At 35.5% G+C, this 18,534-nt stretch overlaps 1 protein-coding gene across 3 annotated transcripts in view; it reads left to right on the top strand.

The window, feature by feature from the left end:
• The window catches only part of LOC118193476 (uncharacterized), a 50,565-nt gene that overhangs the window by 26,724 nt on the left and 5,307 nt on the right, over positions 1–18,534 (top strand). For all 3 annotated transcript variants that reach the window (XM_085816658.1, XM_085816659.1, XM_085816660.1), the window contains exons 8-11: positions 294–358; positions 6,378–6,449; positions 6,776–6,878; positions 12,413–12,479. In XM_085816658.1, coding sequence (XP_085672784.1) covers positions 294–358; positions 6,378–6,449; positions 6,776–6,878; positions 12,413–12,479 — 307 coding nt within the window. The remainder of the gene's footprint in view (positions 1–293; positions 359–6,377; positions 6,450–6,775; positions 6,879–12,412; positions 12,480–18,534) is intronic.

Below are 18,534 nucleotides of genomic sequence, written 5' to 3' on the forward strand. Positions count from 1 at the left end.
TATTTATGCATTTTTGTTGGTTTTACCATCGCGTGCTTAACTTTTGATGTCGGCGTATAATTTTGATTTTCTAATCTCCGAAGTAATGTGGTTTATGTAAATATGATTCCTTTCCTTAAACTGTATTTTCAAATTCTTCCAAGGAGATTAATTCCGGAACTTTCAATTTCAGATCTCTATTTGGGAATAATTGACATAACTCTAAAGACATGTTCAAATGAAGCTGCTGAATGTCAGTATAATATACAAGTATTGAAGTATCCTTAAATTCTTATCCAGTATTTATTTTTCAGGGATGGGGTCTGTATGCTGAATATCTTGGCTATGAACTAGATGTCTATGACGATCCCTATATGAGGTAAGCTTTACTGTTGCTGCCCACCAGCGGCCGAGCGGTAAAGACACTAAGCACTGGTAGTTCGGTCCAATCCTGCGAACGGGCTGTCTGCATGGGCGTTTTCGGGGTTTTCCTCATGTGTAAAGTGTATACGAGCCAATTTCCCTTAGAAAGTCCTCCACAAAGGCATCCTTCCCCTTAGGTAGATAGCCCTAGTGTGCTTTGCCATAATTAAATAAACCAAACACCAAACCTTTACTGTTGCTAACAAAAGTCCATAACTCTGGATGCTATGGTAAAATGAATAAGCAATCAATAATTAATAAAAAGTTTTCTTAAGATAGCTTTCTGAGTAAGAACTGGCAGTCATAATAAGATCTGAGTCTGATGCAAATGTAACCTTTTTTCTTCACAGGAATCATTTTGAACTAACTGATAATGACCAATAATTGTTTTCTTGTTATGTTTTATATATAAATATAGTATGTATATATACTGAGAGATTTGTTAATAGCAGTAGCTTTATATGCTCTATATCTTGAATAATTTGTATGACAAACCACATTAAGATTACCTGCTTTCAGGAAGCAACACCTTAGCAGACGATTTTTTTAAAGAAATTGGCCCGTAACTACGTTACACACGGCGATCTTTTCTTCCTTAACAATCTATGCAAATAGTTTTGAAGATGATTACCCAATAATCAATATCTATTGCATGGTCATGTGTAGGTTATGTCTGCATTCGTAACAGCAGAAGTTTGTCTGCCAGAACGTGCTTAGTCGATCACTCACATGTTACCGCTCTAAAGTGTTTCTGTCATTGAAACACTCAAGCACGGCTAAATGTTTCGCCAACGTATGAATAATGCAATTTTTCAAGTGTTTTTTTACAATTTTTCCCAATTTTTCAATCTTATCTCTATTGTAAAGTCATGCGGACGCTTCTTTACCGTTGCAATTTACCTTGCAAGTATCCTTAAATTGAAAGTACCTTGCAAGTATCTTTATAAAAAAAAGTTAAATTAAATTTTTCAATCTCATCTCTGTCGTAAAGTCATGCGGACGTTTCTTTACCGTTGCAACAAAACATACTAGATCAGTGGTTGTCAACCTTTTGATTAACGCGTACCATCTAAACAAAAACTGATGATTATTTTTCAGCTTTTCAATAGAAATATTAAAATATATGTATATATAATTCCATTTCTACAACCTTTTGGCTATTTTTATTAAATATGCACGCATAAAAATATTAGATTAAAAATTGGTTACCATTTTACTTATCAAAATTTTGAGTTATAATACTTTAAAATTTATTTTGAAATTTGGACCATCATTAAATAACCATCATTTGTTTTACAACCATCATTTATGAGAAATTTGGTTATGTCTATAGCTGGAAGAATATTTGTGAAAATTAAAACGGATTATCTTGCTGAAGTCTCTTGATTGGCTATTGACTCTGAACAAAGCTGAGATCGCATAAATTTACGAGCGTTAGAGAAAACATTTAAACAGAATGTTGCGGTATTTAATTTTTGAATTTAATAGTTAATGCTTTGTTTCTTTGCGTACCACCGGTTGAGAATCGCTGTACTAGATGTTTTCACGTACTGTGATCAATTACTGGTAGGCCATGATTTTCGAACTGCTAATTCCCTCGCGTAACATCGGGAAGCAGGACCAGTTTGAAAATTTTTTAATCAACCATTGTATTTTAATTTACAACGTGTCGACTCACAGAGGGCATGGCACATGCATCTGCCAGGCACTAAGGATCCATTTAAGCGATTCTTCATCAAGAAAGCGACCGTTCTTAAGAAATTTAAAGAATATAAGAGAAAAACTAGAGGCCGGGGGACCTGTGTCATTCTGATTAGTGTGTCCCTCTGTAATGAAAAAGCTATAGAGTGAATAACATATGGACTGTATATAGTATTATTGCACATAATGACTGTAGTACTGTTCGTAATGAAATACAATTACTGTACCTCTGAGCGTTATGACCGGATTTATCCGGTCATCAGAAGTTTTGCTACTTGGCATATATTGGCTTATAATTTAAAACATTTTGTTTTCTTACTTTCTTTAATAATGTAAATATAATCTTAATGAATGTAAGTTTATGAAAATACGGACTACAATAAGTAATTATACAAACTCAATTAATAAATCCTGTTTAAATGCCGGTCTTCATGACGGATCTAAAGTCCTGCGCCGCTCAGAGGGTTAATGACAGCAGTACTGACTGTCATGAGTAAGAGCACTGTGAGTAAAGTCCAGTACGGTATAATATACAAAGAACTACTGCCCTTAATATAATGCGTGACGGGCAATGTAAAATGTATTTAATGAATAGCATATATATTGAATTTAGTATTATTGTACCCAATGAATATAGTATTCTGTATGTTATATTTAAAGTATTGCAATAGTAATTTTTGTTATGTAGTATTTGAGCAATTTTGTATTGTGCTTTTTATAGCGTTCAACTATTTCGTATAATCTATTATATGTTGAATTTGTTGTTATTGTAATTAATGTATTATTATGTGTGTTGGATGTCCATTTGAATTTATTAAGTGCTAATCTTAATAATGGCTATGTAGAATATAAATTCAATAAACTCCCGATGCAGCCTTTGTAGGCTACCGTGGTGTTCTGCTCTAGATAGCTGCGAGATCCGGATAACACCCGATCAGTATATGATCCGAACCCTCCCGGGTGTTCGGATCTGCTCTCACCTGTTCACTTGCATTTTAATTTGACCCATTTCTTGCAGTGTAGTAAACAGGGAATAGGTAGCTGTTCTGTTGTGAGCTATCAGCTTTTAATTTCGTAACTGTGGGAAAGTGGATTATGTAATACAGATACACAGATTATTACAGCATGTCAGACATTAAATCATATTTCACACATAGTAAATACATATTTCAAAATGTTACTACATCTTTTCCATATTACACATTGCTACTTAAATACTACAACTGCTAAATACTTTTCAAGCATATGAAAAGAATAGATCAGGTAGAAGATAAATAAGACACTCCGCTTACTGTGAGTCATTAAATTCTTGTTACCAATTAACGTCCTATTTAAAACAATAAGTTTTACATATTAAAACGTTTACTTAATATTTCGGACAGAAAATCACATTTTACACAATTAAATTTGTAAATACAGGGGCAATTCGGAAACGAAACTCCGTTGTGGCGTGGCACTAGTAGTAATGGGCGGAGAGCAATGATTGCTACATCAAGCAATCTGCAATTCAGTAAGATTCCTGGTAAGAGGATCGTACTACCGTGCATGTGTTGTGACGTCTCAAAATATGCTCAAATTGACAGTCATGCCAAATGCGAAGTAAAAAAGTAACAAAATTTCCTTGGACAAAAAAAAAAGCTGTTAATGAAGACATTCATCGTGAACTCTATGTCATACACGGCCCAAACATTACGAGTGAAGGTGTAGTACGTCAGTGGATGAGATTTTTCAAAGACGGAAGAACAAAAATTCGCGATGAACCAAGGAGTGGGAGGCCATCTGTAGTCAGTGATGATCTCGTCAAACAAATTGACGACAAAATCCGTCCGTTTCGTCGATTCTCGGAACTTTCACAACAAGTTTCGAACATTTCCCGGAGTGTTTAGTACGAGGTAGTCACCAGTAAATCAGGCTAACGGAAGTTCTGTGCTCGACGGGTGCCGAAAATTCTTGCAGAATCCACAAAAACTATCGAATGTGAGCTGTCTTAGGCATTCTTTTCCGGTGTGACTGGCGGTGAGCGCATGTAAATGCTGAGACAAAACAACAATCAATGTTATGAGGTCATATCGCTAAACCGACTGAGGAAAGCCCGTCAAAATTTGTCAGCGAGAAAGATTATAGTCACTGTGTTTTGGGACACATGGTGCGACAATCAGTTCTGAAGTTTACTGTAACACTTTTAGAAAACCGAAAAGAACCATTCAAAACAAACGCCGCTACCTTCTGACATCTGGGGTTGTGTTACTTCACGATAACGCTCACCCTTACACTGCTCAGCGAATACATGATCCTTTGCACCAAGTCAAATCGAACATGTTTCAGCATCCCCCCTACAGCTTGGACTTCGCTCCTTCTGATTACCATCTGTTCCCTGCAATGAAGAAGTGGCTTGGAGCAGTTCTCTAACGATGAGGAACTTCAGAGCGCTATGGCAAGTTGGTTGAAGTCATAGGTGGCTGAATTTTATCCAGAAGGGATAGGCAATTTGGTAAAACGCTATGACAAGTGCTTGAATATACAGAGTGGCAATGTTGAAAAATAGAAGACAGCTATACCTTTCAGATGTAAATAAAAAATTTGTTGAATCTATGCGGGATTTTTATTAGCAGCGAAACGATGGTTAGTTCCCGAATTGCCCTCATATACGAGGGCCATCCAGGAAGTAGATTACGTTTCCGTCTGTGTCCGCTAGGGGCGGGGCTAGCGCGGCCATCTTGGGGTCAGAGCGTTGCGCAGCTCAGTCTGCATCTAGCCGTGCTAGTGAGAGGTTCGTGCTGTGCTCCGTTCAGATACTGTGACGGTTTGAAATGTCTGCGTTAATTGAAAATCCCGCGAGCTGCGAGGTGCGCTCAGTAATAAGGTTTCTGACTGCAAAAAACTGTAAACCGATAGAAATCTATCGGCAGCTTCGTGAAGTGTATGGGGACAACATTATCACTGAAGGTGGAGTGCGTCAGTGGGTCATAAGATTTCAAAATGGCCGAACCAATGTTCACGACGAAGATCGAAGTGGGAGACCCAGCATAGTGACCGCCGAACTTCTCGAAAAAGTCGATGCTAAAGTCCGTGAAAATCGAAATTTCACAATAACGGAACTTTCTTTGAGTTTTCCACAAATTTCGCGAAGTTTGTTGCACGAAATCATCAGCGAAAAGCTTGGTTACCACAAGTTTTGTGCAAGATGGATTCCAAAAATCTTGACAGAGGACCACAAAAATCAGCGAATGGCTGCAGCGTTGAACTTTTTGGACGCTTACCATAAGGATGGTGACTCTTTACTCGATCGCATCGTTACTGGTGACGAAACATGGGTGAAACATGTGAACTGTGAAACGAAATTGCAATCAATGCAGTGGGGGCACACAAGTTCTCCCCAAAAACCCAAGAAATGCATGCAAACAATGTCGGCAAGGAAGATGATGGCGACTGTTTTTTGGGACAGAAAAGGTGTAATTTTGGTGGACTTCCTGGAAAGAGGCACTACAATAAACTCTCAAAGGTATTGCCAAACTCTCCAAAAACTCAGAAGAGCAATTCAAAACAAGCGCAGAGGAATGTTGAGCTCTAAGATCTTGTTGATTCACGACAACGCCCGGCCCCACACGGCAAATGTCACTCGTAAAGTTCTTGAATCTTTTAAGTGGGAGTTGTTTCCTCATCCGCGGTACAGTCCCGACCTGGCACCGAGCGACTTCCACCTATTCCCAGCAATGAAGAAGTGGCTGGCTATGCAGCGTTTTGATGACGACGCACAGCTGCAAGAAGAGGTAACGAAATGGTTGAAGGCGCAGGCGGCCGAATTTTTCGACGAAGGAATTTCCAAGCTCGTACATCGCTACGATAAATGCCTTAATTTGTATGGTGACTATGTAGAAAAGTAGTATTTGAATGTGGCTTTCATCTGTATATAATAAAATTTGTTTCCTATACTTTGTTTATTTTTTTATTCCAAAACGTAATCTACTTTCTGGATAGCCCTCGTATATTAATACTTTACAGTTTCATACCGAAATTACACATTACAAATTACATTATACAACTTCTAAATATTTAAGAACAAGGTGAGAGAGTATAGCAGAAGTAAATACATAAGAAATTTCATTTACTGTGAGCTGTTATTTTTTGCTACAAAATAATTTCATATTAAAGAAACATATTTTGCATAGATTACTTAATATGTCAGATCCAAAATCACATTTTACATTCTGTTAAATTTAAGAAGACGACTATTTCTATTCGCAAGATTTATTCGTGACTGAAATTCATTTCAGGTACGGACATCTTTCTCAAGAAATTTTCAGAGCGTGCAGAATGGTTGTGGACACAGGAATGCATTATTTAGGGTAAGCGTAATTGTTTTAGAATAACATTTTTCTGTAAATTGCTTTCAAAAGTGAGAAAGAGTGTTATTTTTTCTGGGACCATTCCTGTAGATAATAAATCATTGACAGTAACTCTTGCAAATTTTTGGCGGAAAAAATGCATTCTTAGATTTTCATTGATCGGCCACTTTTTCATTTCATGTGACTCTACTTTTGTTTAGTTAATCTAAATTTCTAATTTACAGTTCGCCGTTAAAGTTAGGCGCAATTTGTTATAGTTATGTTATAATTAAGTGCAGTTTTATACAGATGAATGTATTTAAGATTTCTCCTTTGCCATTTTGCAGGTGGAGTCGGAAGAAAGCAATTAATTATATGATGAAGAACACTGCCTATACTTTAAGTAACATAGAAAGAGAAATCGACAGGTACATAACATGGCCGGGACAAGTGAGTATACTTATTCACTCTGCTGATTTCCTGCTTTCAATGTCAAGTACATTTGCTCATTTATTAAATATATCAAGATTATGGATCTTTGATTTATACTTTGAGTTGTTTTTGGTTGCACAATACCTAGGAAGATTCGGTTTATAAAGATTAACGTGTAAAGCTTTCAAAAAAACAGACATAAATCTTACATTTAAGGTAAACATAAAGCTTACAAAATCAGATAGACATAAAACTTATAAAAGATAAACATAAGCTAAACCATAAAGGTAGACACAAAGCTAAAAGATAGACATAAAGCTTACAAAACTTCCAAAAAACATAAACCAGAAGCTGTTTTAAAGTCTCAGAGCTTAGCCATTGCACATCAGTAGGAAGATCGCTTTCTGTGATTCTTTCATGATAAGTGAATAAGTAGCATTAAATCACAAGCAACTAAATTTTATATGTTAAGTAGTGAATCCCAACATTTGCGCGCAGCAGCTATCAAAAATCACAGTTTAAATCAAAACACGCCAGGATCTTTGGAAACCTACTGACAACAACCACATACGCAACACTGAAAGCAGTGATCGTGCTGATAGATTTTAAGACTTCCTTTTCCTAGTTTTAAGCATCCAGATTCTTATTTGGAATATGACCGCCTTCCGCATGGTAACTGCTTTCACTATCATTATGCAAACTAGTTTTATTTCGCTTAAATTAATAATGGGTGGAGACGCATGGTCTTTGAGAACTGTTAACTGGTGGTTTTCTCACCCCCCCTTTTTTTTTGTATGTGTGTATGTGTGTGTGTAAAGGGGGAGCGGGCTGTTGTTACAGAACGAATTAGCTACGTGGCTGTGATTTCTTTAACATGTATCTTAAATATCTTCCCTTTAGAATACTAACATTAATCACGAAGATTAATAAACTCCCATGGCAAGTGCCTTTTTACAGCTTTATTTAAATGCTTATTGAACGTATTTATTTAGGTGCAGAAAACAATTGAATAACACAGAGTTGTTATGAAGAGTGTCATTAAAAAAAAAACCTGTCTCAACAGGAATTTGATGTAGTCGGTTTATATGTATGAATAAATTTATAATAATAATAATAGTAATTCATAATTAATTTTGAGAAAGTTTAATTACTTTTCAACTTGTTCAGCCTAACTGAATGGGGTTTCCCTAGTTTGCATAACAAATTGTTTTAAGTTTGGTATCTTACCTGAACCTCTCATTTTCCCCTCGTATTTCCTCGCCAGGATGCAAATTTAAGGTCAAGTGAAGAGAGTATAAAAACAGACGAATCTGGATGTTTATTCTTATACTGACTTAATGACTGTTTCGCACTTAGGCACAATACGGACAGGGAGGGATACCCAGTGGAGGACCTTTTAAGGAAACTGGCTCGTTACACATGGGGAAAAACACGGAAACGCCCATGCAACCAGCCCGTTTGCTGGGACTCGAACCTCGGACCGAACTACCAGTGTACAGCGACTTTTAATTCAGAGAGTGATTTCGCTAGCCAAGCGCACGTTACTATTTTTTCCTTGCTGCTATTACGCCTTTTGGCCATTTAATAAGTCTATCGAAGGTTATGTTGTTAAGTCTAGTTAGCCTTAAACTAAATTGTTAGTCCAGCACTACTATTTATCTTTGCATTTATTGTTAAATTGTTTTTAAGTTCCACCGCAAGTCGTTGGTGTCATTGTAAGCACGAAGTATGTGCATTCGTATTAAGAGTTTGACGAATAATAAAGGGTTTATTTAATCCTTCTTCTGTGTTGGTATTATTCACGCTTGTGCAAGAAGTCGCCAGATTAGCTAGTAAGATGATTTTAACTTCATGATAGCGAAAAGAATTAGACCTTACAACTGTCATTTCCTGGATAATGAAGATCTGAGAAACTTGTTTAAATCCCTTCGGAATAGTTAAATGCGAAAGATCTCTACAACTAGAATAAGAGCGTGCGTAAACAGAAGGAGGAAGATAAAGAATCTTAACCAAAAAAAAAAAAAAAAATGTCTACAGACGACTAAGATTTCGAAAATGAAAAACATACGAAATGAACTGTGTCCTCAGCGGGATAATTTTACGGATCTTCGAGTTTCCGGCTGGAAAGGCTAATCACTTGTACCTGGAACGCACTCAACGATAAGCGATAAATTCTTTACAAAAGTCACGACTCATAAAGCTGGTATCTTCCGAACACAAAACACAGTAGCCAATTTTTCGTAGAAACGCATTCCCCCAGAACTACTGTAAAGAACATAAAGGCCTACTTTGCATTTTCTCGAAAAATGGAGGGGAAAAAAATTAAATCATTATTTTTATCAAAACATATATTCTTATAAAATCTCTAGAATATTATAAAGAAACTACACGATGTTAAATGAAAATTCAGATTAATAAACTTACAAATGTGTATAGAATATTTCAACCCGTCAAAATGAAGAATAAAAGTGAAAGCACACTGCTGAAAATAACAGAATAAAACGCTATCAATATTTTCTGTCGAGTCATCTGCCTTTAATAACAGCCTTGAGCCTACCTGGCATGGAATTTACTAATTTTTTCGTTGTTTCTGAGGAAATTTGTTTTTCCAGGAGAAACCTTTTCAAATGGTTGTTATGGTGGTGTTTCAAATGGTTGTTGATAGTTGTTGTTTCAAATGGTTGTTTTCAAAAAGTTGTTAAGGAACTTGAATATTGGTAGTTTGATCCGGGTTTAAACTCAGTGAACTGGCTCGCTATATCTTTGGTTTTCTCAAATTTTCCCATGTGTAACGTGAATACGAGAGAGTTCCCTTTAGAAAGTCCTCCACCAATAAATTCCTCCCCGTAGGCACATAGTCCTCATATTCTTTGCATATTCAAATACACTAACATAAAAGAATGGCAGGAGTATTTTTTCATTTTTATTCTTTGTTCTTGATATCTTAACAGTACAATGAATTTAAATTACTTAAGTCTGATGAAAAGTCCTTGTTCCACGAATTTTTACTCGAATTTAAGAAAGTTACTTTAATTTATAAGTTCTAATTACAATATTTTAAGAATTTATTGCATATAAATAGCAATAACACACTGCTGGCCACCCAAATTGCAACACCAAGAAAGACAAGAGATATCACAACAAAATATATTTAGAAGATAACATGTTGACCAATTATCAAATGATTAAATTTATAGACTTCTGTGAAGTGTGGTTCCTTCCAGAATCAGTAGCCAGAGTAGCCCCATTGTTGGAGATCACCACTGCCACACGCCTCGGCATTGATTCAAAGAGACTTTGGATGTGTTCTTGGGGTACAGCAGACCAAACAGCTTCCACAACTAGGACTAGAACTACACCCCCATTGTGCAAAATTACTTGTTTATTAGGGATTTGTGGTGTAGTCTAGGTGGTATTTACTACTACCGTCACGAGGGCGCAGCCGCAAGACTGGGAGCTCGACAGATCCATGGCCGAGACGTATAGCTATTGACACTGACTCTATTGACACCGTACAGATAAGAGAGGAGCAGGCCAGATGTGGGCCCCTGGGGAGTACTCTTAGCGGTAATCCGTTCGGATAAAACGCGTAGAGCTCAAGCGAGCTTTTTATTTATTATGTGTCCAAGACCATAATATCTCCATCTCGGAAGAGACGTTTATCAAAACGCTCAGGGGTTCTCGGAATCGGCTTTTGCGTCATTAAAATGACGAGCCACTAACTAGCTACCTTAATAGGCCAACGTCACAAACTGAAGAGCCATTATAACCACTTCAATCGAAAGTGTATCTTTAGTGGAATAGCTGCACGAATGCAGCCTACCACCAAAACTTAACGTGAGCCACAAGTGAAACTCACGTTCGTTCAGACATAGGGCTCAACAACAAGGTTTCAGACCACTCGCGTCATCATCACGGAAACAGATGATAAATAACAGAACGTTGCCACGTTGCCAAAGTTGATCTGGTGTGACAGCTTGGGATGTAATCTGTATCAATCGTTCCACATGTTTTCTATCGGTGAAAGATCTGGACAGCGAGCCGGCCAGGGAAGCAATTCAATCTGGCGATTGACGAAGAACCCTTGGGCAATGCGTGCCACTTGTGGTTGCGCATTATCCTGTTGAAATATGGCTGTGGGCGAACCCTGAAGGTAAGGAAGGACAACTGTCTCCAACACCTCGGAGATGTAGCTCTTTCTGTTTAAAGTACCGGCAATGCGTATTAGAGGAGTGCGAGAGTGATATCCAATACCGCTCCCTAACCATAATACCCGGTGCAGGACCAGTGTGAAGGGGCATAACGCAGCTTTTTAGCATCCTTTCTACATGGTGTCTCCAGACTCGAATCTGATCATCGTGGTGTTGCAGACAGAAGCGTGACTCGTCAGTAGAGACAATTTTATTCTATTCTGCCGTCTACATCCTTCTTTCATCGCACCACTGGCGGCGGAGACGTCTGTGGTTCTGCGTCAAGGGTAGACGAAGAATGGACGTCTTGCGGACAGACCACTCTGCTGTAAACAGCGTCGAATGGTACGCGCAGACACTGGATGATGCATTACAGACTGAATGTGCTGTGCTATGGTTCGTGATGTGACTGAGCGATCCGTCACTGCCATGCGCACAATGTTCCTGTCATCACGTGAAGTGGTGCACTGAGGTGGATGCGATCGAACACGTCGGTCCGTCGTACCCTCCTGCATCCAAGGGTCACATATCCGATCCGCATTACAGTTGTTTGGTTTCGTCCAACACGACTACCGATTTCCCTGAAAGATAATCCACACTCTCGGTAGGCCACTATCCTTCCTCTGTCGAACTCGGTTACTTGATAAAACGATGATTGCTGTTTACTAAGAGGCATAATTGATCTTTATATATATATATATATATATATATCAAAAAAAATTTTTTTGCCGAACTTCAAATCGTCGAAAACTCCAAGCCTTAAATAGCGTTTTGAAGTGGCGCCACAGGCGCGCGTGATGTGTGTCTGCGCTGAAATTCTAATCATCTGCATATCTCACCTCCGTTAATGCATGTTGTTAATTTCATGTTATTTGCATGCTTCCTTCAGGGTATTGCATTTACGGTGGCCAGCAGTGTTTAATTTAAATGAATATAATTATTCCAGAATATATTTAGAAATATTGCACTGCAATTCAGAGTTGACGCATCTTATAAAATCATTTCTTGAAAAAAAAAAAAAAAAAGCTGCATTTTATAATTAATTGTAAATAGACATTTTAACTTGATCCATATTGGGATAGTATTGAACTAAAAAAGTTATACTGTCATCGGTGATGCCTGAAGTCTACCACTTGCAATAAATGCGCCTACGCTTCAGCAAGGATAGATTTATAACAATAATTTTAAGGTTACTGAAATATTAATGAAAACACTTATATATTTTACCACTTTACACCACTGACTGACATATAAGATTTCGAAAATTCTTCTACGAGGAAATTTCAAGCGATTCTTGTTTAAAAGATGTATATGAATATGACTCTTTAAAAGCTGTATAATTTAAATGCACGTATTTTTCAGGCATGTGCGTATAAATATGGCCAAATAAAAATCAAAGATCTCAGAAAAAACGCTCATCTAGCATTGGGTAAGAACGAGCACTCTTTTCATATCTTTAATGTTCACTCGCTTTCTTATATCATCTTACAACAGAATTGTTTGTAATATTGCTTTAAGCTTCGGGAATATTTTTTAGATTTATTTAACATTTATGCAATCATTACATAATATTACATACCTATGTCAGATCTTGGAATTAATGCTTAACAATGTGACAAATTACAAATAATATTAGAGGGTTCAAATATAACTTTGTACGAATGGAATGACTGAAAGACTAGAATAGTTACATTTTTGTAAAACTTGTCATTATCGTAGCATCCCACTCTTATATGGCAAAGCATTTCCCCAGCGTTCTGGAAGCTGTTTCATCCCGTCTTTAAAGCAGACTACTTTGGTATTAGATATGCATCTAAAATCGAATCGCTATGTTGACATTGTCAGACATTGAGATCTAAATCTGTTACGAGCTCAACACAACCGCATTTACATGACAGATATTAATCTTCATTTTATCTGCGAAGTTTAGTCAAAATTTGGGACTTTTGAGATATCTTCCGCCTTTTAAAAAAATAACAATAAACTCTTGTTTCGCGGACGGAAGCTTATTCATCAACCTCACAGGCATCATACGCATTTGACCAGATTAAATCTCTTCTGCAATGCTGGTAACACGAGGCAGCTAGAAGATGGTGGTGATCCACTTTCAAAAGGAATTAGATTAAATCTTAATCTAATTCAAAGATTTAATCTAATTCAAAGAATTAGATTAAATCTGCAGATACTCTGTGCATCGCGTTAGAGAATCCGGAACACCATTTCCTACAAAAATACACTTTTATTTACAGATCGAATTTGCATGCACCATCGCGCTTTATGAATCTTACACACAACGTTTCAAGTATCTCTATTGCCATTTTTCCCGCTTTTCACCAAAATCTTTGCACAGCTTTCGAACACTGACAGTGGATCAAAGTAAACGATTAACTGCATAGAAAATTTATTCCGTAGGTATACGATATTTTATGAAAAGAAGTTGAGATGACATTTAATAAATGTGGCCAAATATATTTTTTCCAAATTTGCTGGAATTCTTGAAACTTGTATATTCTTGAAAAGTCTTGAAACTTTGTACGCGTACTGTGTATCTGAATGCTTCAATATTTAACTGATTCTCAAAACCATACTAAATACGACACATTTCAGGATTGCCGCATACATTTACGAAAAGATTATCTTCAGAAAATTACAAACATTTAAACTATACTCGGAGCTTATCTGCTTAAATGAAGTTATGGGATCTAAACAATGGCATAGCGAGCATTACTGACGCCCGGGGCAAGATACCTTTTTGGCGCCTCCCCTAAAAAAAAACACTTACGGTAATATAATGTATGCAATATATTCGTAATAATAATAAAATGCTGAATCTGCCATAAAATACTCTAAAATATATTCAGAATAGTCACTACCTAACTGCACTAACATTAGATTCGGAAATGTATCTGAGTCGGCAGAAAAATCAAACATACGATGATCTAGAATTAGTTAAAAAAGTATTATTTATTTTACATATTTATATAATTGTTTTTAAAAAAAGTACAATTTTTAAACAATAAAATTTTAATATATATTATAGATAAGTAGATATATTTATTAATAATAATTTAATATTATAATATATTAATATAATTAATTACTATGTATACATTTTTCTTGCCTTGGATAAAACAAATTTATGAATTACTTTATCAAAGTCTATCATTTCAAAATTTTCTCTTTCCACATTTAAAAATGCTAGATGACTTAGAGGATCTTGTCCCATCGTTGGTTGTAAATATGTCCAAATTTATTTTAATTTGCTGAACAAACGTTCATAGGTAGCATTTGATAATGAAATAGTAAGGAGTAGTTGAAGTGCTACTCTTAGGCTTGGAAAAACTTTTTCTCCATAAATCTGTAATGGAGTTTTAGGTTCAGTTTCGTTCTACTGCGGAGTAACATCTTGCAGTCACATTTACTGCTCAAAACAATTAGGGAATATTGTGAGTTCGGTATGAAATAACCATATAATCGACAACCTTTTCAACAAAAAGAAACAGAAGAGAGTATAAAGGAAAATTATAGCGTTTACAAGTTGAGAATATGCAAATTTAGTCTGTGACATCGAAAACTATGCATTTTAGATAAGGAGCGATCTGCATCATTCCTTTTGTAGTAGGAGATAAAAAACAATTGACACGCGTTGAATGCTTTGAAGCGGTGAATATACGATGTCTCAGCCTGATGACTTAGTTGAATCGGTAGCCAGGAAGGCCATCAGGCGTTTGCAGGAGAGTCAAACGCAATCCATTGTAGCGAAAGCGTTAGGAGTTTCCCAAAATGTCATTTCCAGACTATGGAATCGGTTTTTGGAAACTGGATATGTTTGAAAAATTCGGGACAAGGTCATGTTATCGTTTTAAAATAAAAAGCGGGATCTATATATGAATTTCGTTTTAAAAAAAATAAAAATATATCTCTAATTTAGAAAAATGAAGTGGTCAGAAAGAACGTTTTGTATGCGGAGATATTTGGTTGATGTACTGCAAACATTTTATTACATATTTTATCAGACAAATCAAGAAAATAAGTAATTAATTACATTACAATAATTATCAATTTTAAATATATTTTCCAGAAATCGATCAAAATAAAAACTGAAATTTTCCGGAAAATCTTGTTTGAAGACCATTTGGCGCCCCACTGCGAGCGGCGCCCGGGGCATCATACACCCCCTTGCATCCCCCCCACACGCTAAGCCCATGGAGGTAAGAAAGGAAGGAGGGGCCATTCCGCGCTAGAAGTGAAGCACTGCTTTGAAGCTTGGGTCACCAGACGGGGTGTTGTTTGTTTACATTCAGAAGCTCGCTTGACAAGATTCTGATAGTATTTCGACACACGACAGTTCCATAGAAATCGAAAAAGGGAGACTCTCGCATGAAAGAAACATTCATAGTGTGATGGATAATAGCAATTTGTATAGTTTACTGACATTTACGCAAAAATCACATCTTGGTTATTTTTCGATAACTAACAACAGCGATTTTGATTATGAATTTGTTTTATAAAATTCTAAGCTGTTGCACTACAAAAATATAGATTTTAAGAAAATTGCTAAAAGAGATCTGCCAAAATTTATTTTCTAGAAGATTTGAAAAGTTTGAAACTTGATGGCTAAATGTAAATATAAAATTATGTATGTTAAAATATTTGTAATTAGGCACATAGGTCAGATTAAGTTTTTATTAAATAGAGTAACGCATGCAAGGGCTATCTGCCTAAAGAGAGAGATGCCATTGTGGAGGAATTTTGAAGAAAAACTGACCTTTGAGTGGGTATTAAAAATAATAATTTTCACTCAAATTATATTCATATATATTTTTTATGTAAAACTTTCGAGTCTATGCTAAATTAGTGTAAATTACTTTACACGAAAAATATAGTGAATGCACAGAAATTAAAGATTTGCACATGCCGGAAATGATAAATAGGAAATATGTATGGGTATTTTATGCATGTGCTTGCAAAAAGCATGTATCTGCCTTTGACAAAATACTTAAATATTCATTAAATTATTTATAAATGTATTTGAAATGAAGAATTTATTCACTTATAAACAACTGTGAAAGTACTGTGAAGAAATCTAATGATTAAATGTATCTAATTTATAATGATTATAAATGTTATCTAAATATATAATAACCTTAATATTGAATTGTAAACATAAATTGAAATCCTGTTGATAAATACGTTATAAAATTATTTAAGCAAGAATTGTTCGTATTGGAAAGCAATCTGTTAAAAGGTATTGTAAAGCAAATGCTATGAGATGCGCACTTAAGAACGTAATAAAGAGTTTTGGAATATGTATTGTTGAAATAAAGGGTAAAAAAAAAATCTGATAGGTATAATTAAAAGAATTATTCACTTTACATTTTATAATAACTCAGTTACAAGTTTTAAATAATACTTAAAAAAAAAAAAAAAACTTATTTTATTCCCTTTCAGAAATGTTCAGAGAAAGTCAAATACTATTTAATTCCTAATAATTCTCTAATTTAAAATGAACCGAATAGAGCATTAATTATAAATTGATTTACATTTTTCGATTTAAAAGAAGTCAAAAAATCATGTCATATTTAAGAAAGTATTTTAGGAAGAAGCTCTATAAATAGAAAAGAAATAATGCATAATTTTAATATTAATAATACAATAAACTTTGATCTTAATTTTTGTACCTTAACCGAATAAAACCGAATCACCTTAATTTTTTTTCTAATGTAATTAACGAAAACTTGTGAAAATATTTCATTCAAATTAAACCATTCTGAGAAAACTGTCCTGTGAAAAGTATAGCATTTAATTCCGTTCAGAATGAACTGTTGTTTAAAAATATGTTGTTTTCACATACTTAGGACTCTTAAGTGTTGTAGAAAAAGAAAATATATACATTTATATGTATATTTGCGACGTAATTACAAAATATTTACACCCGAACGCGTCAAATCCCATAGAACTCAATGGTAAATGACCCAATGTTTTGGTCACCACGTAAGGATCGCCGGTGCTTCAGAGCAGGGTACGGAGAAACTTGTTTAGGGCGACTCCTTCTTACTTCCTACCTCCATGGCTAAGCCACTGGATCTAAACACAACCGATTCCTAGAAAGAGAACTTTTTGGCGGGGGGTTAAGAATGAAATGTAAAATTTCAGATGAATGTTTAGTAGAATTATAAAATATATGGCAACTGAGTTTACAAAAAAGGAAAAAAGTTAAATTTATCAAATAAGCAAATCTAATAAATTTCAGGGTCTATTTAAGAGCAATGAATGGAAAATAACTTTTCTTTGATACTCAAGAATTCAGAGAAGAAAGAGCTTAAAGTTCTCATTTTCCCAACACAGATGATAAATTACTACAGTTTCATTTTTGAGGCTGCAAGAATTAGTTTACAATGATTTTGAGCAGGCGTTTTGTTTTCAATTCTTCCCAAACCAGGGTCCTTATCGTAATATGCATGAACATATTCTTTTATCGGTCACTATAATATAAAATATTCATTTCTTTTTTACACTGATTGCCATTTCGTTACCCTTTGATTTTCGTTCAAGACAGAAATTTTGTAACGAAATTTTACACAAGCATTTAACATGCTATCAAAATGTAAAATTCTGTCATTTGAGCTAACTAAGCTAAAACATTTGAGCTAAAACTAAAGATAATCGTATGAGTTATTTCTCCCACTTCCCTAGCGTGCCTTCGTGGTGTAGTCGTTCAAAAGGCTGGGCCAGTATTCCAGAGGTCCGTGGTTCGATTCCCGGCGAAGGCGGTTGCTAATTTTTCATCTCTCTGGCTTCCAAAAATTCCCAATGACAAGTGGCGCCCGAACTAAAAAGGGTTGTGGATGTGATGATTCTCCGCACCCAGGATTGGCGACTAGGTCCCCTAAAATCCTAGCCTCCTCTTTAAAAAGAGGAGTATGTAAGGTATTTCTCCCACTTCCACAGCATGCCTTCGTGGTGTAACGGTAGCACACTGGGCCGTATTCCAGAGGTCCGTGGTTCGATTCCCGGCGAAGGCGTTTGCTATTTTTCATCTTTTCTGCCTCTAAAAAAATCCTAATGACTCTACAATCGAAGCAACTGATAACAATACTTTCTTGCAATTCGCTGATTAAAATATATCCAAAGTTTTATCCATTTTGAAACGTTTTGTTTATAAGAAACAAATTTTTATGCTCTTTTCAACTTGCTTGTATGAAGAGTGTATTTATTTTGGTAAATATTGATCTTTGCGAATAAATACATAACAATAACAGACAATTTCATCAATTATTTTGTTCTTGCAGTTTTTTTCATATACTAGAAAATTCTTATACTGTTATGAAGCTTAACCTTAATTTTAAATAAAATTCTATTTTTTTTCCCAAATAAATATTCATCTGCGCTAAGATTGATTGAACCGTTTAAAACTTAGTTCATCAGCATTTAAAGTTTTTAAAAAATTTCATTTTTTCCATGAGTTAATTTTTTTGATTGGA

Source organism: Stegodyphus dumicola, chromosome 5 (genome assembly GCF_044657685.1).
Source record: "Stegodyphus dumicola isolate Sdum_Otavi_A_Nest chromosome 5, ASM4465768v1".
NCBI classification, from domain to species: Eukaryota; Metazoa; Arthropoda; class Arachnida; order Araneae; family Eresidae; genus Stegodyphus; species Stegodyphus dumicola.